General features: G+C 47.6%; 1 protein-coding gene across 2 annotated transcripts in view; it reads left to right on the forward strand.

The window, feature by feature from the left end:
- pcnx4 (pecanex 4) overlaps nucleotides 1-19,848 on the forward strand; it is an 84,086-nt gene extending 64,238 nt beyond the window's left edge. For both annotated transcript variants that reach the window (XM_072491672.1, XM_072491681.1), the window contains exon 11: nucleotides 17,873-19,848. In XM_072491672.1, coding sequence (XP_072347773.1) covers nucleotides 17,873-18,124 — 252 coding nt within the window. In that variant the 3' untranslated portion in view covers nucleotides 18,125-19,848. The remainder of the gene's footprint in view (nucleotides 1-17,872) is intronic.
- Nucleotides 19,849-27,335: the final 7,487 nt, after the last annotated feature.

Below are 27,335 nucleotides of genomic sequence, written 5' to 3' on the forward strand. Positions count from 1 at the left end.
CTACCTTCCTAGACTGCACTCCGGATTTCCCCCGCTCAGAGTCACAAATTACCACCTACCTTCCCAGACTGCACTCCGGATTTCTTCCACTCAGAGACACAAATTACCACCTACCTTCCCAGGCTGCACTCCGGATGTCGCCCGCTCAGAGACACAAATTACCACCTACCTTCCTAGACTGCACTCCGGATTTCTCCCACTCAGAGACATAGACACAAATTACCACTTACCTTCCGAGACTGCACTCCGGATTTCTCCTGCTCAGAGATACAAATTATCACTTACCTTCCCAGACTGCACTCCGGATTTCTCCCTCTCAGAGACACAAATGACCACTTACCTTCCCAGACTGCACTCCGGATTTCTCCCGCTCAGAGACACAAATTACCACCTACCTTCCCAGACTGCACTCCGGATTTCTCCCACTCAGAGACACAGACACAAATTACCACCTACCTTCCCAGACTGCACTCCGGATTTCTCCCGCTCAGAGACACAAAGTACCACTTACCTTCCCAGACTGCACTCCGGATTTCCCCCGCTCAGAGACACAAATTACCACCTACCTTCCGAGACTGCACTCCGGATTTCTCCCACTCAGAGACACAAATTACCACCTACTTTCCCAGACTGCACTCCGGATTTCTCCCACTCAGAGACACAAATTACCACATACCTTCCCAGACTGCACTCCGGATTTCTCCCGCTCAGAGACACAAATTACCACTTACCTTCCCAGACTGCACTCCGGATTTCTCACGCTCAGAGACACAAATTACCACCTACCTTCCGAGACTGCACTCCGGATTTCTCCCGCTCAGAGGCACAGACCCAAATTACCACCTACCTTCCTCGACTGCACTCCGGATTTCTCCCGCTCAGAGACACAAATTACCACCTACCTTCCTAGACTGCACTCCGGATGTCATCCCGCTCAGAGACACTGACACAAATTACCACCGACCTTCCTAGACTGGACTCCGGATTTCTCCCGCTCAGAGACACAAATTACCACCTACCTTCCTAGACTGCACTCCAGATTTCTCCCGCTCAGAGGCACAGACCAAAATTACCACCTACCTTCCGAGACTGCACTCCGGATTTCTCCCGCTCACAGACACAAATTACCACCTACCTTCCTAGACTGCACTCCAGATTTCTCCCGCTCAGAGGCACAGACACAAATTACCACCTACCTTCCTAGACTGCACTCCGGATTTCTCCCGCTCAGAGACACAGACACAAATTACCACCTACCTTCCGAGACTGCACTCCGGATTTCTCCCGCTCAGAGACACAAATTACCACCTACCTTCCTAGACTGCACTCCGGATGTCATCCCGCTCAGAGACACAGACACAAATTACCACCTACCTTCCCAGACTGCACTCCGGATTTCTCCCGCTCAGAGACACAAATTACCACCTACCTTCCTAGACTGAACTCCAGATTTCTCCTGCTGAGACACACAAATTACCACCTACCTTCTGAGACTGCACTCCGGATTTCTCCCGCTCAGAGGCACAGACCCAAATTACCACATACCTTCCTCAACTGCACTCCGGATTTCTCCCGCTCAGAGGTACAGACACAAATTACCACCTACCTTCCCAGACTGCACTCCGGATTTCTCCCATTCAGAGACACAAATTACCACCTACCTTCCGAGACTGCACTCCGGATTTCTCCCACTCAGAGACACAAATTACCACCTACCTTCACAGACTGCACTCCGGATTTCTCCCACTCAGAGACACAAATTACCACCTACCTTCCCGGACTGCACTCCGGATTCCTCCCGCTCAGAGACACAAATGACCACCTACCTTCCTAGACTGCACTCTGGAGTTCTCCCACTCAGAGACACATATTACCACTTACCTTGCTAGACTGCACTCCGCATTTCTCCCGCTCAGAGACACAAATTACCACCTACCTTCCCAGACTGCACTCCGGATTTCTCCCGCTCAGAGACACAAATTACCACCTACCTTCTTGGACAGCTCTCTGGATTTCTCCCGCTCAGAGACACAAATTACCACCTACCTTTCTAGATTGCACTCTGGATTTCTCCCAATCAGAGACACAAATTACCACCTACCTTTCTAGACTGCACTCTGGATTTCTCCCAATCAGAGACACAAATTACCACCTACCTTCCTAGACTCCACTCCGGATTTCTCCCGCTCAGAGGCACAGACCCAAATTACCACCTACCTTCCTAGACTGCACTCCGGATTTCTCCCGCTCAGAGACACAGACACAAATTACCACCTACCTTCCGAGACTGCACTCCGGATTTCTCCCGTTCAGAGACACAAATTACCACCTACCTTCCTAGACTGCACTCCAGATTTCTCCCGCTGAGACACACAAATTACCACCTACCTTCCTAGACTGCACTCCGGATGTCATCCCGCTCAGAGACACAGACACAAATTACCACCTAGCTTCCTAGACTGCACTCCGGATTTCTCCTGCTGAGACACACAAATTACCACCTACCTTCCGAGACTGCACTCCGGATTTCTCCCGCTCGGAGACACAAATTACCACCTACCTTCCTAGACTGCACTCCGGATTTCTTCCACTCAGAGACAAATTACCACCTACCTTCCTAGACTGCACTCCGGATTTCTCCCACTCAGAGACACAAATTACCACCTACCTTCCGAGACAGCACTCCGGATGTCATCCCGCTCAGAGACACAGACACAAATTACCACCTACCTTCCCAGACTGCACTCCGGATTTCTCCCGCTCAGAGACACAAATTACCACCTACCTTCCTAGACTGCACTCCAGATTTCTCCTGCTGAGACACACAAATTACCACCTACCTTCCGAGACTGCACTCCGGATTTCTCCCGCTCAGAGGCACAGACCCAAATTACCACCTACCTTCCTCAACTGCACTCCGGATTTCTCCCGCTCAGAGATACAGACACAAATTACCACCTACCTTCCCAGACTGCACTCCGGATTTCTCCCATTCAGAGACACAAATTACCACCTACCTTCCTAGACTGCACTCCGGATTTCTTCCACTCAGAGACACAAATTATCACCTACCTTCCCAGGCTGCACTCCGGATGTCGCCCGCTCAGAGACACAAATTACCACCTACCTTCCTAGACTGCACTCCGGATTTCTCCCACTCAGAGACATAGACACAAATTACCACTTACCTTCCGAGACTGCACTCCGGATTTCTCCCTCTCAGAGACACAAATGACCACTTACCTTCCCAGACTGCACTCCGGATTTCTCTCACTCAGAGACACAAATTACCACCTACCTTCCTAGACTGCACTCCGGATTTCCCCCGCTCAGAGTCACAAATTACCACCTACCTTCCCAGACTGCACTCCGGATTTCTTCCACTCAGAGACACAAATTACCACCTACCTTCCCAGGCTGCACTCCGGATGTCGCCCGCTCAGAGACACAAATTACCACCTACCTTCCTAGACTGCACTCCGGATTTCTCCCACTCAGAGACATAGACACAAATGACCACTTACCTTCCGAGACTGCACTCCGGATTTCTCCTGCTCAGAGATACAAATTATCACTTACCTTCCCAGACTGCACTCCGGATTTCTCCCTCTCAGAGACACAAATGACCACTTACCTTCCCAGACTGCACTCCGGATTTCTCCCGCTCAGAGACACAAATTACCACCTACCTTCCCAGACTGCACTCCGGATTTCTCCCACTCAGAGACACAGACACAAATTACCACCTACCTTCCCAGACTGCACTCCGGATTTCTCCCGCTCAGAGACACAAAGTACCACTTACCTTCCCAGACTGCACTCCGGATTTCCCCCGCTCAGAGACACAAATTACCACCTACCTTCCGAGACTGCACTCCGGATTTCTCCCACTCAGAGACACAAATTACCACCTACTTTCCCAGACTGCACTCCGGATTTCTCCCACTCAGAGACACAAATTACCACATACCTTCCCAGACTGCACTCCGGATTTCTCCCGCTCAGAGACACAAATTACCACTTACCTTCCCAGACTGCACTCCGGATTTCTCACGCTCAGGGACACAAATTACCACCTACCTTCCGAGACTGCACTCCGGATTTCTCCCGCTCAGAGGCACAGACCCAAATTACCACCTACCTTCCTCGACTGCACTCCGGATTTCTCCCGCTCAGAGACACAAATTACCACCTACCTTCCTAGACTGCACTCCGGATGTCATCCCGCTCAGAGACACTGACACAAATTACCACCGACCTTCCTAGACTGGACTCCGGATTTCTCCCGCTCAGAGACACAAATTACCACCTACCTTCCTGGACTGCACTCCAGATTTCTCCCGCTGAGGCACACAAATTACCACCTACCTTCCCAGACTGCACTCCGGATTTCTCCCGCTCAGAGACACAAATTACCACCTACCTTTCTGGACTGCTCTCTGGATTTCTCCCGCTCAGAGACACAAATTACCACCTACCTTCCTAGACTGCACTCCGGATTTCTCCCACTCAGAGACACAAATTACCACCTACCTACACAGACTGCACTCCGGATTTCTCCCGCTCAGAGACACAAATTACCACCTACCTTCCCAGACTGCACTCCGGATTTCTCCCGCTCAGAGACACAAATTACCACCTATCTTCCCAGACTGCACTCCGGATTTCTCCCGCTCAGAGACACAAATTACCACCTACCTTCCTAGACTGCACTCCGGATTTCTCCCGCTCAGAGACACAAATTACCACCTCCCTTACTAGACTGCATTCCGGATTTCTCCCGCTCAGAGACACAAATTACCACCTACCTTTCTAGACTGCACTCTGGATTTCTCCCAATCAGAGACACAAATTACCACTTACCTTCCTAGACTGATTTCTCCCGCTCAGAGACACAAATTACCACTTACCTTCCCAGACTGCACTCCGGATTTCTCCCGCTCAGAGACACAGACACAAATTACCACCTTCCTTCCCAGACTGCACTCCGGATTTCTCCCGCTCAGAGACACAAATTACCACCTACCTTCCTAGACTGCGCTCCAGATTTCTCCTGCTGAGACACACAAATTACCACCTACCTTCCGAGACTGCACTCCGGATTTCTCCCGCTCAGAGACACAGACACAAATTACCACCTACCTTCCCAGACTGCACTCCAGATTTCTCCCGCTCAGAGACACAAATTACCACCTACCTTCCTAGACTGAACTCCAGATTTCTCCTGCTGAGACACACAAATTACCACCTACCTTCCGAGACTGCACTCCGGATTTCTCCCGCTCAGAGGCACAGACCCAAATTACCACCTACCTTCCTCAACTGCACTCCGGATTTCTCCCGCTCAGAGGGACAGACACAAATTACCACCGACCTTCCCAGACTGCACTCCGGATTTCTCCCATTCAGAGACACAAGTTACCACCTACCTTCCTAGACTGCACTCCGGATTTCATCCCACTCAGAGACACAGACACAAATTACCACCTACCTTCCGAGACTGCACTCCGGATTTCTCCCGCTCAGAGACACAAATTACCACCTACCTTCCCAGACTGCACTCCGGATTTCTCCCACTCCGAGACACAGACACAAATTACCACCTACCTTCCCAGACTGCACTCGGGATTTCTCCCGCTCAGAGACACAAATTACCACTGACCTTCCTAGAATGCACTCCGGATTTCTCCCGCTCAGAGACACAAATTATCACCTACCTTCCTAGACTGCACTCCAGATTTCTCCCACTCAGAGACACAAATTACCACTTAACTTCCCAGACTGCACTCCAGAATTCTCCCGCTGAGACACACAAATTACCACTTGCCTTCCTAGACTGCACTCCGGATTTCTCCCGCTCAGAGACACAGACACAAATTACCACCTACCTTCCTAGACTGCACTCTGGATTTCTCCCGCTCAGAGACACAAATTACCACTTACTTTTCTCGACTGCACTCCGGATTTCTCCCGCTGAGGCACACAAATTACCACCTACCTTCCCAGACTGCACTCCGGATTTCTCCTGCTCAGAGACACAAATTACCACCTACCTTCTTGGACAGCTCTCTGGATTTCTCCCGCTCAGAGACACAAATTACCACCTACCTTTCTAGATTGCACTCTGGATTTCTCCCACTCAGAGACACAAATTACCCCCTACCTTCCTAGACTGCACTCCGGATTTCTTCCACTCAGAGACACAAATTACCACCTACCTTCCGAGGCTGCACTCCGGATTTCTCCCGCTCAGAGACACAAATTACCACCTACCTTCCTAGACTGCACTCTGGATTTCTCCCGCTCAGAGACACAAATTATCACCTCCCTTCCTAGACTGCATTCCGGATTTCTCCCGCTCAGAGACACAAATTACCACCTACCTTTCTAGACTGCACTCTGGATTTCTCCCAATCAGAGACACAAATTACCACCTACCTTCCTAGACTGCACTCCGGATTTCTCCCGCTCAGAGGCACAGACCCAAATTACCACCTACCTTCCTAGACTGCACTCCGGATTTCTCCCGCTCAGAGACACAGACACAAATTACCACCTACCTTCCGAGACTGCACTCCGGATTTCTCCCGTTCAGAGACACAAATTACCACCTACCTTCCTAGACTGCACTCCAGATTTCTCCCGCTGAGACACACAAATTACCACCTACCTTCCTAGACTGCACTCCGGATGTCATCCCGCTCAGAGACACAGACACAAATTACCACCTAGCTTCCTAGACTGCACTCCGGATTTCTCCTGCTGAGACAAACAAATTACCACCTACCTTCCGAGACTGCACTCCGGATTTCTCCCGCTCAGAGACACAAATTACCACCTACCTTCCTAGACTGCACTCCGGATTTCTTCCACTCAGAGACAAATTACCACCTACCTTCCTAGACTGCACTCCGGATTTCTCCCACTCAGAGACACAAATTACCACTTACCTTCCCAGACTGCACTCCGGATTTCTCCCACTCAGAGACATAGACACAAATTACCACTTACCTTCCTAGACTGCACTCCGGATTTCTCCTGCTCAGAGATACAAATTATCACTTACCTTCCCAGACTGCACTCCGGATTTCTCCCGCTCAGAGACACAAATTACCACCTACCTTCCCAGACTGCACTCCGGATTTCTCCCACTCAGAGACACAGACACAAATTACCACCTACCTTCCCAGACTGCACTCCGGATTTCTCCCGCTCAGAGACACAAATGACCACTTACCTTCCCAGCCTGCACTCCGGATTTCCCCCGCTCAGAGACACAAATTACCACCTACTTTCCCAGACTGCACTCCGGATTTCTCCCACTCAGAGTCACAAATTACCACTTACCTTCCCAGACTGCACTCCGGATTTCTCCCGCTCAGAGACACAAATTACCACTTACCTTCCCAGACTGCACTCCGGATTTCTCCCGCTCAGAGACACAAATTACCACCTACCTTCCGAGACTGCACTCCGGATTTCTCCCGCTCAGAGGCACAGACCCAAATTACCACCTACCTTCCTCGACTGCACTCCGGATTTCTCCCGCTCAGAGACACAAATTACCACCTACCTTCCTAGACTGCACTCCGGATGTCATCCCGCTCAGAGACACTGACACAAATTACCACCGACCTTCCTAGACTGGACTCCGGATTTCTCCCGCTCAGAGACACAAATTACCACCTACCTTTCTGGACTGCTCTCTGGATTTCTCCCGCTCAGAGACACAAATTACCACCTACCTTCCAAGACTGCACTCCAGATGTCTCCCGCTCAGAGACACAAATTACCACTGACCTTCCCAGACTGCACTCCGGATTTCTCCCGCTCAGAGACACAAATTACCACCTACCTTCCCAGACTGCACTCTGGATTTCTCCCGCTCAGAGACACAAATTACCACCTACCTTCCTAGACTGCACTCCGGATTTCTCCCGCTCAGAGACACAAATTACCACCTCCCTTACTAGACTGCATTCCGGATTTCTCCCGCTCAGAGACACAAATTACCACCTACCTTTCTAGACTGCACTCTGGATTTCTCCCAATTAGAGACACAAATTACCACTTACCTTCCTAGACTGATTTCTCCCGCTCAGAGACACAAATTACCACTTACCTTCCCAGACTGCACTCCGGATTTCTCCCGCTCAGAGGCACAGACACAAATTACCACCTACCTTCCTAGACTGCACTCCGGATTTCTCCCGCTCAGAGACACAGACACAAATTACCACCTACCTTCCGAGACTGCACTCCGGATTTCTCCCGCTCAGAGACACAAATTACCACCTACCTTCCTAGACTGCACTCTGGATGTCATCCCGCTCAGAGACACAGACACAAATTACCACCTACCTTCCCAGACTGCACTCCGGATTTCTCCCGCTCAGAGACACAAATTACCACCTACCTTCCTAGACTGAACTCCAGATTTCTCCTGCTGAGACACACAAATTACCACCTACCTTCCGAGACTGCACTCCGGATTTCTCCCGCTCAGAGGCACAGACCCAAATTACCACATACCTTCCTCAACTGCACTCCGGATTTCTCCCGCTCAGAGGTACAGACACAAATTACCACCTACCTTCCCAGACTGCACTCCGGATTTCTCCCATTCAGAGACACAAATTACCACCTACCTTCCGAGACTGCACTCCGGATTTCTCCCACTCAGAGACACAAATTACCACTTACCTTCCCAGACTGCACTCCGGATTTCTCTCACTCAGAGACACAAATTACCACCTACCTTCACAGACTGCACTCCGGATTTCTCCCACTCAGAGACACAAATTACCACCTACCTTCCCGGACTGCACTCCGGATTCCTCCCGCTCAGAGACACAAATGACCACCTACCTTCCTAGACTGCACTCTGGAGTTCTCCCACTCAGAGACACATATTACCACTTACCTTGCTAGACTGCACTCCGCATTTCTCCCGCTCAGAGACACAAATTACCACCTACCTTCCCAGACTGCACTCCGGATTTCTCCCGCTCAGAGACACAAATTACCACCTACCTTCCCAGACTGCACTCCGGATTTCTCCCGCTCAGAGACACAAATTACCACCTACCTTCCCAGACTGCACTCCGGATTTCTCCCGCTCAGAGACACAAATTACCACCTACCTTCCTAGGCTGCACTCCAGATTTCTCCCACTCAGAGACACAAATTACCACTTAACTTCCCAGACTGCACTCCGGATTTCTCCCGCTGAGACACACAAATTACCACTTGCCTTCCTAGACTGCACTCCGGATTTCTCCCGCACAGTGACACAGACACAAATTACCACCTACCTTCCCAGACTGCACTCCGGATTTCTCCCACTCAGAGACACAAATTACCACTTACCTTCCCAGACTGCACTCCGGATTTCCCCCGCTCAGAGACACAAATTACCACCTACCTTCCGAGACTGCACTCCGGATTTCTCCCACTCAGAGACACAAATTACCACTTACCTTCCCAGACTGCACTCCGGATTTCTCTCACTCAGAGACACAAATTACCACCTACCTTCCGAGACTGCACTCCGGATTTCTCTCACTCAGAGACACAAATTACCACCTACCTTCAGACTGCACTCCGGATTTCTCCCACTCAGAGACACAAATTACCACCTACCTTCCCGGACTGCACTCCGGATTCCTCCCGCTCAGAGACACAAATGACCACCTACCTTCCCAGACTGCACTCCGGATTTCCCCCACTCAGAGACACAAATTACCACCTACCATCCGAGACTGCACTCCGGATTTCTCCCGCTCAGAGGCACAGACCCAAATTACCACCTCCCTTCCTAGACTGCACTCCGGATTTCTCCCGCACAGAGACACAGACACAAATTACCACCTACCTTCCCAGACTGCACTCCGGATTTCTCCCACTCAGAGACACAAATTACCACTTACCTTCCCAGACTGCACTCCGGATTTCCCCCACTCAGAGACACAAATTACCACCTACCATCCGAGACTGCACTCCGGATTTCTCCCGCTCAGAGGCACAGACCCAAATTACCACCTCCCTTCCTAGACTGCACTCCGGATTTCTCCCGCTCAGAGTCACAGACACAAATTACCACCTACCTTCCCAGACTGCACTCCGGATTTCTCCCACTCAGAAACACAAATTACCACCTACCTTCCTAGACTGAACTCCAGATTTCTCCTGCTGAGACACACAAATTACCACCTCCCTTCCTAGACTGCACTCCGGATTTCTCCCGCTCAGAGACACAGACACAAATTACCACCTACCTTCCCAGACTGCACTCCGGATTTCTCCCACTCAGAAACACAAATTACCACCTACCTTCCTAGACTGAACTCCAGATTTCTCCTGCTGAGACACACAAATTACCACCTACCTTCCGAGACTGCACTCCGGATTTCTCCCGCTCAGAGACACAAATTACCACCTACCTTCCTAGACTGCACTCCAGATTTCTCCCGCTCAGAGGCACAGACCAAAATTACCACCTACCTTCCGAGACTGCACTCCGGATTTCTCCCGCTCACAGACACAAATTACCACCTATCTTCCTAGACTGCACTCCAGATTTCTCCCGCTCAGAGGCACAGACACAAATTACCACCTACCTTCCTAGACTGCACTCCGGATTTCTCCCGCTCAGAGACACAGACACAAATTACCACCTACCTTCCGAGACTGCACTCCGGATTTCTCCCGCTCAGAGACACAAATTACCACCTACCTTCCTAGACTGCACTCCGGATGTCATCCCGCTCAGAGACACAGACACAAATTACCACCTACCTTCCCAGACTGCACTCCGGATTTCTCCCGCTCAGAGACACAAATTACCACCTACCTTCCTAGACTGAACTCCAGATTTCTCCTGCTGAGACACACAAATTACCACCTACCTTCTGAGACTGCACTCCGGATTTCTCCCGCTCAGAGGCACAGACCCAAATTACCACATACCTTCCTCAACTGCACTCCGGATTTCTCCCGCTCAGAGGTACAGACACAAATTACCACCTACCTTCCCAGACTGCACTCCGGATTTCTCCCATTCAGAGACACAAATTACCACCTACCTTCCGAGACTGCACTCCGGATTTCTCCCACTCAGAGACACAAATTACCACTTACCTTCCCAGACTGCACTCCGGATTTCTCTCACTCAGAGACACAAATTACCACCTACCTTCACAGACTGCACTCCGGATTTCTCCCACTCAGAGACACAAATTACCACCTACCTTCCCGGACTGCACTCCGGATTCCTCCCGCTCAGAGACACAAATGACCACCTACCTTCCTAGACTGCACTCTGGAGTTCTCCCACTCAGAGACACATATTACCACTTACCTTGCTAGACTGCACTCCGCATTTCTCCCGCTCAGAGACACAAATTACCACCTACCTTCCCAGACTGCACTCCGGATTTCTCCCGCTCAGAGACACAAATTACCACCTACCTTCCCAGACTGCACTCCGGATTTCTCCCGCTCAGAGACACAAATTACCACCTACCTTCCTAGGCTGCACTCCAGATTTCTCCCACTCAGAGACACAAATTACCACTTAACTTCCCAGACTGCACTCCGGATTTCTCCCGCTGAGGCACACAAATTACCACTTGCCTTCCTAGACTGCACTCCGGATTTCTCCCGCACAGAGACACAGACACAAATTACCACCTACCTTCCCAGACTGCACTCCGGATTTCTCCCACTCAGAGACACAAATTACCACTTACCTTCCCAGACTGCACTCCGGATTTCCCCCGCTCAGAGACACAAATTACCACCTACCTTCCGAGACTGCACTCCGGATTTCTCCCACTCAGAGACACAAATTACCACTTACCTTCCCAGACTGCACTCCGGATTTCTCTCACTCAGAGACACAAATTACCACCTACCTTCACAGACTGCACTCCGGATTTCTCCCACTCAGAGACACAAATTACCACCTACCTTCCCGGACTGCACTCCGGATTTCTCCCATTCAGAGACACAAATTACCATCTACCTTCCGAGACTGCACTCCGGATTTCTCCCACTCAGAGACACAAATTACCACTTACCTTCCCAGACTGCACTCCGGATTTCTCTCACTCAGAGACACAAATTACCACCTACCTTCCCGGACTGCACTCCGGATTCCTCCCGCTCAGAGACACAAATGACCACCTACCTTCCTAGACTGCACTCTGGAGTTCTCCCACTCAGAGGCACATATTACCACTTACCTTGCTAGACTGCACTCCGCATTTCTCCCGCTCAGAGACACAAATTACCACCTACCTTCCCAGACTGCACTCCGGATTTCTCCCGCTCAGAGACACAAATTACCACCTACCTTCCCAGACTGCACTCCGGATTTCTCCCGCTCAGAGACACAAATTACCACCTACCTTCCTAGACTGCACTCCGGATTTCTCCCCGCTCAGACACACAAATTACCACCTACCTTCCTAGGCTGCACTCCAGATTTCTCCCATTCAGAGACACAAATTACCACTTAACTTCCCAGACTGCACTCCGGATTTCTCCCGCTGAGACACACAAATTACCACTTGCCTTCCGAGACTGCACTCCGGATTTCTCCCACTCAGAGACACAAATTACCACTTACCTTCCCAGACTGCACTCCGGATTTCCCCCACTCAGAGACACAAATTACCACCTACCATCCGAGACTGCACTCCGGATTTCTCCCGCTCAGAGGCACAGACCCAAATTACCACCTCCCTTCCTAGACTGCACTCCGGATTTCTCCCGCTCAGAGACACAGACACAAATTACCACCTACCTTCCCAGACTGCACTCCGGATTTCTCCCACTCAGAAACACAAATTACCACCTACCTTCCTAGACTGAACTCCAGATTTCTCCTGCTGAGACACACAAATTACCACCTACCTTCCGAGACTGCACTCCGGATTTCTCCCGCTCAGAGACACAAATTACCACCTACCTTCCTAGACTGCACTCCAGATTTCTCCCGCTCAGAGGCACAGACCAAAATTACCACCTACCTTCCGAGACTGCACTCCGGATTTCTCCCGCTCACAGACACAAATTACCACCTACCTTCCTAGACTGCACTCCAGATTTCTCCCGCTCAGAGACACAGGCACAAATTACCACCTACCTTCCTAGACTGCACTCCGGATTTCTCCCGCTCAGAGACACAAATTACCACTTACCTTCCCAGACTGCACTCCGGATTTCTCCCACTCCGAGGCACAGACCCAAAGTACCACCTACCTTCCTAGACGGCACTCCGGATTTCTCCCGCTCAGAGACACAAATTACCACCTACCTTCCTGGACTGCACTCCAGATTTCTCCCGCTGAGGCACACAAATTACCACCTACCTTCCCAGACTGCACTCCGGATTTCTCCCGCTCAGAGACACAAATTACCACCTACCTTTCTAGACTGCACTCCGGATTTCTCCCAATCAGAGACACAAATTACCACTTACCTTCCTAGACTGCACTCCGGATTTCTCCCGCTCTGAGACACAAATTACCACCTACCTTCCCAGACTGCACTCCGTATTTCTCCCGCTCAGAGACACAAATTACCACCTACCTTCCGAGACTGCACTCTGGATTTCTCCTGCTCCGAAACACAGAAACAAATACCACTTACCTTCTCAGACTGCACTCCAGAGTTCTCCTGCTCAGCTATACTCCGATATGAAGGACATACCTGCCGCTCACCATTCAGCTATTGCCCCTGTAGTCACCTGCAGCAGGGCAAGGCCACTCACTGGAAATTTGAGTAACAAATCCTCCCACCCAGCGTCGAATTCCCACCTAGCTTCAAAATCCCAGCTCCCAAACTCACTTTTCGATGTGTCTAACTGGATGTGTCTGCTGGCTCACTGTGAGTGCTCACTTCAGTGCTGTATTATCCTGTGATTCTGTGTAAATTGACAGTTGTTTCCTAGAGCACAACACTGAGTACATTTCAAAACTACTTTATTGGTTGTGAAACAGACTGTGGTGTCCTCCAAACACAGAACTAATACAGCACATAAGGAGGCCAAGCGGCCCATCATATCTGCACTGACTCTCCAAATGAACATTATGAAGTTTTAACTATTTTTATTGAGCTTTTATCATTTTATACAAATCACAACCCCAATAACAACAACAGCAATATAAAAACAAAAAAGAAAAACATCTCCCCCCAACTAACAGCTAACAGTGACCAGCTCCTTGAAGTGTCATATAAATGTCCGCCATCCACGATAGAACCCATTGATTGACCCCCTTCACTATAAATTTGACCTTCTCGAGGTACAAAACTCCATCAAATCACCCAGCCATGCTGCGGTGCTAGGCGGTATCACCTGCCTCCAACTCAACAAAATCCGCCTCCGGCCAGCAAAGAGGTGAATGCCAAAGCATCCACTCCCAACCCTGATCTCGGCTCTGGCTGGTCCGACACCCCAAATACAGCTACCAACTGGCGTGGCTCTAGATCCACGTTCAGGATAGTTGATATGGTTCTTAAACAAAAGGCTCGCAAAAAACCCACCAGCTTAGGCAGGGCCAGAACATGTCCATATGATGAGCAGGCCCTCTCGAGCACCACTCACGCCTATCCTCGATCCCTTCAAAAAATCGACTCATCCTGACCTTGGTGAGGCTGTGCTCAGCCTCGCGCAGGTGACGTTGCATTCACCCTACAAAGGGTTTCACTCCATATCTCCAAAATGGGTCCCAGCCCCTCCTCCCACCTGATGATCACTTGTTCTTCCATCGAAACCTGCTCTTTCCCCACGATCCACACATATATCCCGGACGTGCTGCCCTCCTCCGAACCCACACAAGACAGTATCCTCTCCATCAAGGTGCCTCCAGGAATGTTGGAAATGCCCGCAAAACAAAATCCCGCACTCGAAAAAACCTGAAAGCATCTGAACCCCCAAACCTTGCTTTCTCCTTCAACTCTTCCCAGCTGGCAAATTGCCCCTCCAAAAACAAGTGCCTCACCCTCTCCAGCCCTTTGACTCTCCACCCCCCAAATGTAGGGTCCAGTTTCACCGGCTCAAACAAATGGGGCGTGATTCTCTGCTCCCGCGCCGGTTGGGAGAATCGCCTGGGTCGCCAAATTACCCCGCGACTCCGGTCCGACGCCCTCCTGCGATTTTCCCAAGCGGCGAGAACTGCCCCCTCGAGTTCCGCGCGGTGCAGGCCGGAGAATCGCCCGAGACACCCAAAATGGCGATTCTCCGGCACCCCTGCTATTCTCAGGCTCCGATGGGCCGAGTGGCCAGCCCAAAACGGCGGGTTCCCCCCGGCGGCGTCCACAACTGGTCGCTGCCGGCGGGAACAGCGCGGGAACGCTGGGGGGGGGCGGCCTGCGGGGGGGGGGGGGGATCCTGCACGGGGGGGGGGGGCCTCAAATGGGGTCTGGCCCGCAATGGGTGCCCACCGATCGTCGGGCCGTCCTGTCTTAAGGAGGACTCCTTTATTCCGCAGCCCCGCAAGATCTGTCTGACATCTTCTTGCGGGGCGGACTCGGAGAGGACGGCAACTACGCATGCGCGGGTTGGCGCCGGCCAACCCGCGCATGCATGGATGATGCCAGTTATGCGGCGCCTGCCGCGTCATGTATGCGGCGCCTCCTTTACAGCGTTCACGACGGCGCGAACACTCTGCCTCCATTTTGGAGAATCCCGCCCATGGTTCCTACAGATAGGGGCCCACCTTGACTGCAGGCAATACCGGGGGGTGGGGGGGAGGGGGGGGGGGAACTTCTCACAGGCCAGGTATTTTGAGCCAATCGGCTGGAGCCCAAGGCCTGACAACAGTATTTTTTTATGTTCATTCCAGTAAACAAAATAACTCCTATCTCACCTGGTGTCTTGCTGGTCAGCTAGCTGAGGTCATGTGATTTCTTGAAAAAAAGAAGCTTGCTCACAGACCAAAGTGAATTTGTAGCCTTTTTAAAAAAATACACAGGAGAGTCCTTCCAATTTAAAAAGTATATAGTCCTTGGAGATATGGATTCCTCCACATCCTTCCAACCTTAATGAATGAAGCACCATTTCCAAATGCGTTTCATCACAGAATTCAGGAAAATCATATACAACATATTAAAATTCAAACATACACGCCTTATACAAAACCTCAAAAGTTTTCTCTGATCTTTTTGATTCCCAAATAATTCGAACAAAATTACATTCTTGATAATGCATCAACAATTATATTATGCTTGACCATAATATGAACAACCTTTAAGTTATCAGGCTGTATTAGCAATCTCCATTGGAACAGTCTTTCAGTCTTTTTAAAAAAAAATGTATTTTATTACGATCAAAACAGGTTACAGCGAATAAACGCCCCTAGAGACATACTTGCCAGCAATCAACTATACAGTATGTACAGATTTTTCCCCTTTATCACCCCCCTCAGCGGCGAACAGCCCCTCAAACAGTCACAAACACCCCCCACCTTTCCTCAAACCCCCCCGAAGAGCCCCTCAACTCATACTTTATCTTCTGTAACTGCAGGAAGTTGAACAGGTCATCCAACCTAACCGCTACCCCCCATGGCCATGGCGATGCCAACTGCCACTCCAGCAAGATTCACCGCCATGCAATCAGAGAGGCGAAGGCCACATCGGCCCACCTCTTCTCCATGAGCTCCGGCTTCTCTGAAACCCCAAATATCGCCACCAAAGGGTCCCGGTCCATCTCCTCCTCCACTATCCTGGCTAAGACCGCAAACACTCCCACCCAGAATCTTCCCAATTTTTCGCAACCCCAAAACGTGTGCGTGATTCACTGGTCCCCGCCCACACCTCTCACACTCATCTGCTACCCTGTGAAAGAACCCACTCATTCTCGCCCGAGTCATATGCACCCTGTGCACCACCTCAAACTGTGTTAGGCTCATCCTTGCACAAGAGGAGGTCCTGTTTACCCTACACCGTGCCTCACTCCATACTCCCAATTGATCTTCTCCCCCAGCTTTTCTTGTCTTCACTTTTTTTATTCATTCATGGGATTTGGGCTTTGCTGAGCATTTATTGCCCATCCGTAATTGCCCTTGAGAAGGTGATAAGGAGCTGTCTTCCTGAACTGCTGCAGTCCACGTGGTTTTAGGCAGCGACTTCCAGGATTTTGACTCGGTGAGAGTGAAAGAATGGTGATGTATTTCCAAGTCGGTGTGGTAAGTGGTTTGGAGGGGAACTTCCAGTTTACAGTGTTGATTTGTGTTTGCTGCCCATGTCCTTCTAGGTGGTAGAAGTCCTAGGTTTGGACGGTGCTGTCTCAGGAGCGTTGATGAGTTCCTGCAGTGCATCCTGTAGATGGTACACACTGCTGCCACTGTGTGTCGGTGGTGGAGGAAGTGAATGTTTGTGGGTGGGGTGCCAATCAAACGGGCTGCTTTGTGTCAAGCTCTTGAGTGTTGTTGGAGGTGCACTCAAAAGGCTAGGGGATTGGGGGAGTCAGGAGGTGAGTTCTTCACTGCAGGATACCTAGGCTCTTGTAGCCACAGTATTTATAGGGTTTGTCCAGTTCAGTTTCTGGTTCATGGTAACCCCTGGGATATTGATAGGATTCATTCTGAGTCTTAAAACCTTTCTACACAGGCCAAGGAATTAGGGACAGTATGTATTCGGGTTTCTTTACAGCATGACAGAAATATGCCTCAAAATGTTTAATAATTAATAAACTCCCAGGGTTTCCTTTTCTACTGTAGAATATCTCGTTTCATGAAGGTTTAATATATTTTTTTTAAAAAGAAAAGTCCTATAAAATTTTCTTAGGGCAAAATTGAAACATCAAATTTATTTTTCTTAGCTATTGGGCGAGTTAAAATTGTTTTCAATGTTCTTATTTTTGCAGAGCACATATGCAGGACGTGTGCTGTCGCTGCAGGAAATGTTGTTGCAAGTTGGACGGTTGAATGCAGAAGCAATAAGAGGCCAATGGGCCAACCTGTCTTGGGAACTTCTGTATGCCACAAATGATGATGAGGAACGATACAGTATACAAGCACACCCTGTGTTACTGAGAAATTTAACAGTGCAATCAGCAGACCCTCCCCTTGGCTATCCCATTTATTCATCCACGCCAATTCATATACCTTTGTTCTGAAGAATTTCATTGCAAGTTCTAATCCATGTTTAACACTATGGGAGCAATGAAAGTAAAATGTTTCCCTCATTGTTAAAGGTTTGTATAAATTACCACTTGAACTAGTACAAATCAATGCTTCGCTAGGTACTTCCATGTATCAACTATGCAAAAATTATTGGATTTATTGCCAGAATAATTTTGGTACTTTTTAAATCTTCCTGATGATTTTTGATTCGTGGATTTTGTAGTATTTTTGTATCCCTGGAAACAAAAGGGTGGGTGAGGTTGGGGGATGCTATAAGCTGGAATTGGTCTCAACTGTGACTCCTTTGTGTTTTAAAAGTATGCCAAAACCTATGTTAGGGATATGAAGATTGAGAGAACTGTGATCTATTATATATTAAGTATGTGCCACTAGTTTTGAAGAGAGTGTATGTTGTATACTATTTTCTGCATTATAAGTTCAATAGATTGTGTTGAATTGTGAAAGTATGAAAACAAATTTGGAATGAGGCACATTTTAAAAAACCTTTGTTCTGAAATATTTCACTACCTGATTGTAATTATCAGGAATAAAATAATTGACAGTAAAATATTTTTACCTCTGAGTTTTCCTCTTCAAAATCTAAACTATTGCCATGGGTTACCAGTACTAAGAAAGTGCTTCATTATTGTTGATAAAATACCTGTTTGGTTTTAAAGTTACAATAAGTTCAACACAACACAAATTGAGAACTTGCTTGATGTGGTAAAGTCCTAATAAAACCATTTTAAAGTTCCAGGCTAAAATCCTTTGGCACACTGCAGTTGCAACTGCTCATTTTGGATGGAATGTATGGATATATTTTTGGGAATTGTTTCATTTTGCAACAGTGCAAACGGATATATCATAGTTAATTTGGAATGAAGTATTGCATTTCTTTTTGCTAGTTCTATAAGTTGTATTTTAAAACTTCAAATGATGGTGGACTGTTAAACTAGCACTTGAGTATTAGAGCCGCAGAATGTAAGAGCTTGGTTTCAGTTACTCTTTCTGCTCACTTACCAATCTGAGTTGTGCAGAGCATAGGCTCCAGTAACAATCTGCTGCATTGAAGGAAATGTGTGAAACGTTGCATATATATGGTCCTGCGTGGCTACGAGTGTTTACCAACAAAAGGCATTGGTGACAACCGGTTAGTAGTCTGACTGACCAACCTGTTCACCCATACATAAAGAAAATAATGTTTAAGTAAAGTGCACAACATTTGGAATACTAATAAAGCAAGTTATTATTTGGTTAATCAATTACATTGTTATAAAAGATTGTTTTCATTAAGAATGTACAAGATCATAGGGTGCCAGAAAGCACACTTTTCTGAAATGTCTGTGTGCAAATGTTTTTAAAACAACCATACAAGAATTGTATTGAACATAATTAAATCTCAATAAACAGTGCCTTTTATTTTTAGTACTGCATAGTATGAACCATTTCGCGTGTATAACCTTCCATTATTCTAGTATCCCTTAACAATCATCAGTTTTTTAAATGGATGGAGAAGTCCTGTTTTACAAATGAACAATACATTTTCAAATCAAATTTTATTAGAAGTGTAGGTCATCGTATAATGAAATTACAATGACATGTGCAGCTGTATTTGATACAACTTTTATGACTTAGTCTCTGGATTTAAATCTGTATATAGTGGAGAACCTTTACTGTTTTGTGAGCCTCTATAAAATTAAAGTTTACTTCTATATCAGCAATGACTTTTTTGTCTTTTGTTAATCACCATGGAGTATCATAAACCAGATTAAATTAAAATCTACTCTTCCATTACTCTTCATATACTTGAAATTGCTCGTGATAACAGATTTTGATGCTATTCTAATTTAGCATGCATTAACTAATGTAAAGAATAACTCTTTCCAATCTCAAACCCACAAAATTCAAACCAACCAGTAAATTAAAAATACTGTAATACTAAGGTGCCTAGCTTTATGGTCACAAAATTCGATGTTCTCATTTTGGTGGTTGTGTGTAGGCCAGTTTGTTCACCCCAGTTATGTTTGGAAATGTAAAAAAATTTGTACAAAGTATACTTCTAATGCATTTTAATTTAGAAAATCTCATTATACTTTTTAAACACTTTGGCTATTAAGCCAATGTCGATTTGTGTCATAAGAAAAAGCAGCAGCAGGGTGAGCCTGTGCTGATCGGTTATTTAGTTCCTGAAGATTCACTCGGTTTCATTATTATTTGACAATGAATAAGCCTGATCCTAGTGCTCGAAACGGGCAACAACATAAATTTGCTACCTTTTGTTGGCCCTTCCATTTTGCTGAAAGCAGACATCCGAGTATTGGTTGATTGAGTAAACTCAAACTTGGGATGATGGCCGGAAGGCTGTACTTGGAGACTGCATAAGAATATACAATTGTATTTATCAATGGTCTGCATATCATTGGGTTCTATACCTCCAAATGGTGGGTGTAACCAAAGCGCTCTCACAACTTCTTGTCAATTGTATTGTTGTTAGTTGTGTGGAAATACAGTTCCTTCCATTTACCTGGTAAGACCAAATCCATGCTCGTCAGTTTTCTGACAGCCTACTGCCCCAAGTTTATATAACTTGGGAATGGACGAAAAAGGTAGGAGATTAATTTACTAATGTTACATATTTAAAATTATATGGGATGAATGTATCTGCAGAAGTCTGATTACAACAAGTGAGATAAAAGATATCTATTGGTCAGAGTCATCATTCCTGGGATTTCCTCACAGTTTTACAAATAGAAAAATTGTTTGGGGTTCTCGTCTGGTATTCTAACAAACTTTGGGGTCTGGTCCAGTATCTTAACGCACAAGTTACAAATGTAGGGTGTTAATAAATGATAGTAAAATCTTCTCTCAAAAATTGATAGAATGGTTTTTATTGATTTAAAGTGATTAGAAAAATTTAAATGGGAAAAAAAAAACTAATTCACCAAAAAGTGCTACTCAAATGTTATAATTAAAGTGATTAAGCATTTTTGCCATTCCATGAACATGTAATTTTCTTTAAGGGATCATGCCTCATGCTGGCAGATGAGAACATGTAAGGCAATGCAACCAATTCTGTACCATTGTTTGAGGTGAGGGACGCCGTCAGTGTCCCTGCTGATTTCACCTGTGGGAAGTGCACCCATCTCCAGCTCCTCAGAAACCACGTTAGGGTACTGAAGCTGGATGAACTTCGGATCATTTAGGAGGCAGAGGTGGTCATAGATACTAGCTTCAGGGATGTAGTTACTCCGAAGAATCAAGATAGATGGGTGACGGTGAGAGAGGCTGGGAGGAAGCAGTCAGTGCAGGGATCCTCTGTGGTCGTTCCCCTCAGTAACAAGTATACCGCTTTGGATACTGTTGAGGGGGACGACCTACCAGGGGTAAGCCACGGTGAACGGATCTCCAGCACTGAGTCCGTCCCTGTGGCTCAGAAGAGAAGGAGGGATAGCAGGAGAGCAATAGTTTTTGGGGACTCGATAGTTAGAGGGACAGATAGACGGTTCTGTGGCAACGAAAGAGACTCAGGGGTGTTATGTTGCCTCCCGGGTGCCAGGGTCCGTGACGTCTCGGACCGAGTTTTCAGACTCCTTAAAGGGGAGGGGGAACAGTCACAAGTCGTGGTACACATCGGTACCAACGACATAGGCAAGAGAAGGGACGGGGTATTAAAACAAATTTAGGGAGCTAGGGTAGAAGATGAGAGCCAGGACAAACCATGTTGTCATCTCTGGTTTGTTGCCGGTGCCACGTGCCAGCGAGTTGAGGAACAGGGAGAGAGTGCAGATAAACACGTGGCTGCAGGGATGGTGTAGGAAGGAGGGTTTCAGTTACGTGGATAATTGGAGCACATTCTGGGGAAGGTGGGACCTGTACAGACAGGACGGTTTGAACCTGAACCTGAGGGGCACCAATATCCTGGGAGGGAAATTTGCTACGGCTCTTCGGGGGGTTTAAACTAATTTGTCAGGGGGATGGGAAAGCGAGCTGTAGTCCAGAAGCCAGTGTTGAGAGTAGTGAGGTACTGATGAGGGTATCAAGGTCGCAGGAGTGTACCAGCAGACAGAAAGGTGGGTTGAAGTGTGTCTACTTCAATGCAAGGAGCATCCGGAATAAGGTAGGTGAACTTGGGAGCGTGGATTGGTACTTGGGACTACGATGTGGGCATTACGCAGACATGGTTAGAACACGGACAGGAATGGTTGTTGGAAGTTCCGGGGTGTAGATGTTTCAGTAAGATTAGGGAAGGTGGTAAAAGAGGTGGAGGAGTAGCATTTTTAATCAAGGATAGTTTAACGGCTGCAGAAAGGCAGTTGGAGGGGGATCGGCCTACTGAGGTAATATGGGCTGAAGTTAGAAATAGGAAAGGAGCGGTCACGTTGTTAGGAATTTTCTATAGGCCCCCAAATAGTAATAGAGATGTGGAGGAAGAAATTGCAAAACAGATTATGGATAGGTGTGGAAGTATCAGGGTAGTTGTCATGGGTGACTTTAACTTTCCAAATATTGATTGGAACCTCTATAGGTCGAACAGTTCGGATGGGGCAGTTTTTGTACAGTGTGTGCAGGAGGGTTTCCTGACACAATATGTGGATAGGCCGACAAGAAGTGGGACCATATTGGATTTGGCACTCAGTAATGAACCGGGCCAAGTGTTAGATTTGTTTGTGGGAGAACACTTGACCACAATTCGGTCTCTTCACTGTTGCAATGGAGAGGGATAGGGCCATACGGCAGGGCAAGGTTTATAATTGGGGGAGGGGTAATTATGATGCGATTAGGGAGAATTAGGGAGCATAAGATGGGAACAGAAACTGTCAGGGAAAGGCACAAATGAAAAGTGGAGCTTGTTCAAAGAACAAATACTGCGTGTCCTTGATAGGTATGTCCCTGTCAAGCAGGGAGGAAATTGCCATGTGAGGGAACCATGGTTCTCAAAAGAGGTTGAATGTCTTATCAAGAGGAAAAAGGAAGCGTATGTAAGGATGAGAAAACGAGGTTCAGTTGGGTCGCTTGAGGGTTACAAGGTAGCAAGGAATGAGCTGAAAAAAGGGCTTAGAAGAGCTAGGAGGGGGCATGAGAAGTCGTTGGCGGGTCGGGTCAAGAAAAACCCCAAGGATTTTTTACTCTTATGTGAGAAATAAAAGAATGACCAGAGTGAGGTTAGGGCCGGTCAAGGACAGTAGTGGGAACTTGTGCATGGAGTCAGAAGGGATAGGAGAGGCGTTGAATGAATACTTTTCTTCAGTGTTCACAAGGAGAGGGGCCATGTTTTTGATACAGGCGGTTAGGCTGGAGGAGGTAGATGTTCTGAGGAAGGATGTATTAGCAAGTCCCCTGGGCCAGATGAGATATATTCTAGGATTCTTTGGGAGGCAAGGGATGAGATTGCAGAGCCTTTGGCTTTGACCTTTGGGTCCTCACTGTCCACGGGGATAGTGCCAGAGGACTGGAGAGTGGCGAATGTTGTTCCTCTGTTCAAGAAAGGGAATAGGAATGACCCTGGTAATTATAGGCCGGTTAGTCTTACTTCGGTGGTCGGTAAGTTAACAGAAAAGGTCCTGAAGGATAGGATTTATGACCATTTGGAAAGATGCAGCTTAATCCGGGATAGTCGACACGGATTTGTGAAGGGTAAGACTTGCCTCACAAATTTGATTGAATTCTGAGGAGGTAACTAAGTGTGTAGATGAAGGTAGAGCAGTTGATGTCGTTTACATGGATTTTAGTAAGGCGTTTGATAAGGTTCCCCATTGTTTTTGAAAACTCACCACTATTCTTAGAATTCCCCCTATACCAAAAAGGGCCGACATTCTAAATGGTGAAACAGAGATTTTCACTCCCCGACTCCGATACAGGCTTCAGTGGGTGCTATTCAGGTCAAACTATGTTTAAGTTATCCCCCGGTATAAACCATACCTTCACCGAAGATTTCATCTACTTGCCACTTAGTAGCATCGATCCTGGATCCCGCATTGCTAAGTAAGTAAAGTAGACTTTGGAATAACCACTATTTCAGGTTAAATTAAGTTATTTTATTATTATATTTTTTTCTTTTAAAAGCTGCAAATACTTTCTTTACAGAAAGGAAAAAGATCTTGCTTCTGGATCCTTCTGGTTGGTTGAAGGGATCTTCAGGCCCAACTTGACAATCAATCTTTTTAAAGTCTGGTCTTCTTTAGATGTATTCGCTGATGAGCTCGGTTGCTGTGTCCTATCTTTCCCATGTACCGAGCTATGAGAGCTGGCTCTGCTGGCTATCTCTGAGCTGACTCTGAGCCTACTCTTTAAATTCTAGTCTTCCTTAGATGTATTAGCTATTTTAGCTCGGCTGCTCTGCCCTGTCCATTTCCCATGGCCGAGCTGACTGTAATCTGACTCCAAACTGCTTGTTCCTTCTCTGCTTCTCTCTCTCCCTCTGAGTTCTGGTTCTCGTTCTGGTTCTGGTTCCTGCTCTGGTCTCTAGGTTTATATATTTTTCTAACAGTTATCTAGTTTTTATGACTTTATTGGAAAGTAACTCCTGATTTTCTTGGGGTTCATGTCCACAGATCTCTGAAGGTTGCCACTCAAGTGGATAGAGCCGTGGCGAAGGCCTATAGTGTGTTAGCGTTTATTAACAGGGGGCTTGAGTTTAAGAGCTGTGGGGTTATGCTGCAACTGTACGTGACCCTGGTGAGACCACATTTGGAGAATTATGTGCAGTTCTGGTCACCTCACTATAGGAAGGATGTGGAAGCATTAGAAAGGGTGCAAAGGAGATTTACCAGGATGCTGCCTGGTTTGGAGGATAGGTCTTATGAGGAAAGGCTGAGGGTGTTAGGGCTTTTCTCTTTGGAGCGGAGGAGGATGAGAGGCGACTTAATAGAGGTTGTTGCTAACTTTTGGTTGGCTCTTAAATGTTGCCCGTTGTATCTTCACTTAATTTGCTCTGTTTCTATAACCTTTGCTCTAGAGTCGCCAGGTAGCTTTATGATACCACCACGAGATTCAAGTTCAAGTACTGATCAATAACTCAACACATCAATTAGTAAGATTCAAATCAAAGCACATTTATTATACACAGTAAATCACTACTCATGCATAAACTCTACTTTCTAGACTATTCCTATCACTAAAAGGCCTATACTTAGCTTCGGACTGGCCCATCAGGTCAGGGGAACAAATGGCCTTTCGTTCAGGTCCTGAGTCTGCAGGATTCAAAAGCTGGTATGGACTGGTAGCTAGGAGCGCCTATCTCGTAGCATGCGTTGACTGGAGACTTACTTGGTTGATGCGGCAGCTTAGACAGTTCACTCTCAAGGGTTGATTCGAGTTGCTGAGTGGCCCTGCCAAGAAGGACGATTTGAACTTGGGGACTCTATAGTCCCCAGGGGCTTCCCCCCCCTTCGGGGCGGACCCTGTACCTGGTTCCAAGTAATTGGACTGCGTTTCAATCACTTGGATCGATTTCTCCAATACTGGAGATGTTCCCTGATCGCTGGGCGGTCCCTGAGTGTCTGTTGGCCTTCCTTTGTCTTGGCTCCTGCTGGCACCGAGGAGTCTGGCTTGACTTTATTCACCTTAAGTGTTTCAATTGTGCCCGGGGATCGCTCATTAATATGAAGATGGCTGCTGGTTTCAGTGCTGTCTGGGCTTTTGCAAGTTCTAATACACAGGATTTCTGGACTTGCTAGTTGTTGCCTGTGTTGGCTGAATTTCCCTGCAGCCTTTGTGGATCTCCATTTCAAGGCGGGAAGTGGCCAACCCAGGTGGCTACAAGGTGTATAAGATGATGAGGGGGATAGATAGAGTGGACGTTCAGAAACTATTTCCTCGGGTGGATGTAGCTGTTACAATGGGGCATAACTATAAGGTTCAGGGTGGGAGATATAGGAGGGATGTCCGAGGTAGGTTCTTTACTCAGAGTGGTTAGAGTGTGGAATGGACTGCCTGCTGTGATAGTGGAGTCGGACACTTTAGGAACTTTCAAGCGGTTATTGGATAGGCACATGGAGCACACCAGAATGACAGTGAGTGGGATAGCTTGATCTTGGTTTCGGACAAGGCTCGGCACAACATCGAGGGCCGAAGGGCCTGTTCTGTGCTGTTCTATGTTCCATGTTCATTGACCACTTCAGGAAACCTGAAAGTTGGACCTTGCCAACCTCCACTCCCAAAGCACTTTATAGATCGGGAGTACCTATTTGACTGGTAGTCATTGTTATAAATGCTGCAGTCAATTTGTGCACATCAAGATGCCATAAATAGCTATGAAATAAATACCAAGATACTCAATTATTTACTAGTACTAATTGAAGGCAAAAATGTTGGCAAGGTTACCAACAGAATTGTGACTTTTTTTAAATTTAGAGTACCCAATTCATTTTTCGAATTAAGGGGCAATTTAGCATGGCCAATCCACCTACCCTGCACTTCTTTTGAGTTGTGGGGGTGAAACCCACGCAAACACGGGGAGAATGTGCAAATTACACACGGACAGTGACTCAGAGCCGGGATCGAACCTGGGGCCTCGGTGCCGTAAGGCTGCAGTGCTACCCACTGCGCAACCGTGCTGCCCTAGAATTGTGACTTTTGACATTCGCTTTAGAAAACAAGACCTTGGTTTTGCAGCCTATTTGAATGAGAGTGCGCCCCCCCCCCCCCCTCAATACTGCAATTCAATGAAGTGTCTTAACTCATCACCATCATAGAATTTCATAGAATTTACAGTGCAGAAGGAGGCCATTCGGCCCATCGAGTCTGCACCAGCTCTTGGAAAGAGCAACCTACCCAAGGTCCACACCTCCACCCTATCCCCATAACCCAGCAACCCCACCCAACACTAAGGGCAATTTTGGACACTAAGGACAATTTAGCATGGCCAATCCACCTAACCTGCACATCTTTGGACTGTGGGAGGAAACCGGAGCACCCGGAGGAAACCCACGCACACACGGGGAGGATGTGCAGACTCCGCACAGACAGTGACCCAAGCCGGAATCGAACCTGGGACCCTGGAGCTGTGAAGCAATTGTGCTATCCACAATGCTACCGTGCTGCCCAAAAACACTAAGATCTGCACAGATGCTTGCGCAAAATCCATCGATATTATTTACCCCGAGAGATTATTTCTATTGTGGCATAGTTTAATGAAATTGTTTAAATCATGGCATACTTACAAATTTGAGCAATGTAGAGCAGATGAAGAAATAAAATCAACCA

This window comes from Scyliorhinus torazame, chromosome 2, assembly GCF_047496885.1.
Source record: "Scyliorhinus torazame isolate Kashiwa2021f chromosome 2, sScyTor2.1, whole genome shotgun sequence".
NCBI lineage: Eukaryota > Metazoa > Chordata > Chondrichthyes > Carcharhiniformes > Scyliorhinidae > Scyliorhinus > Scyliorhinus torazame.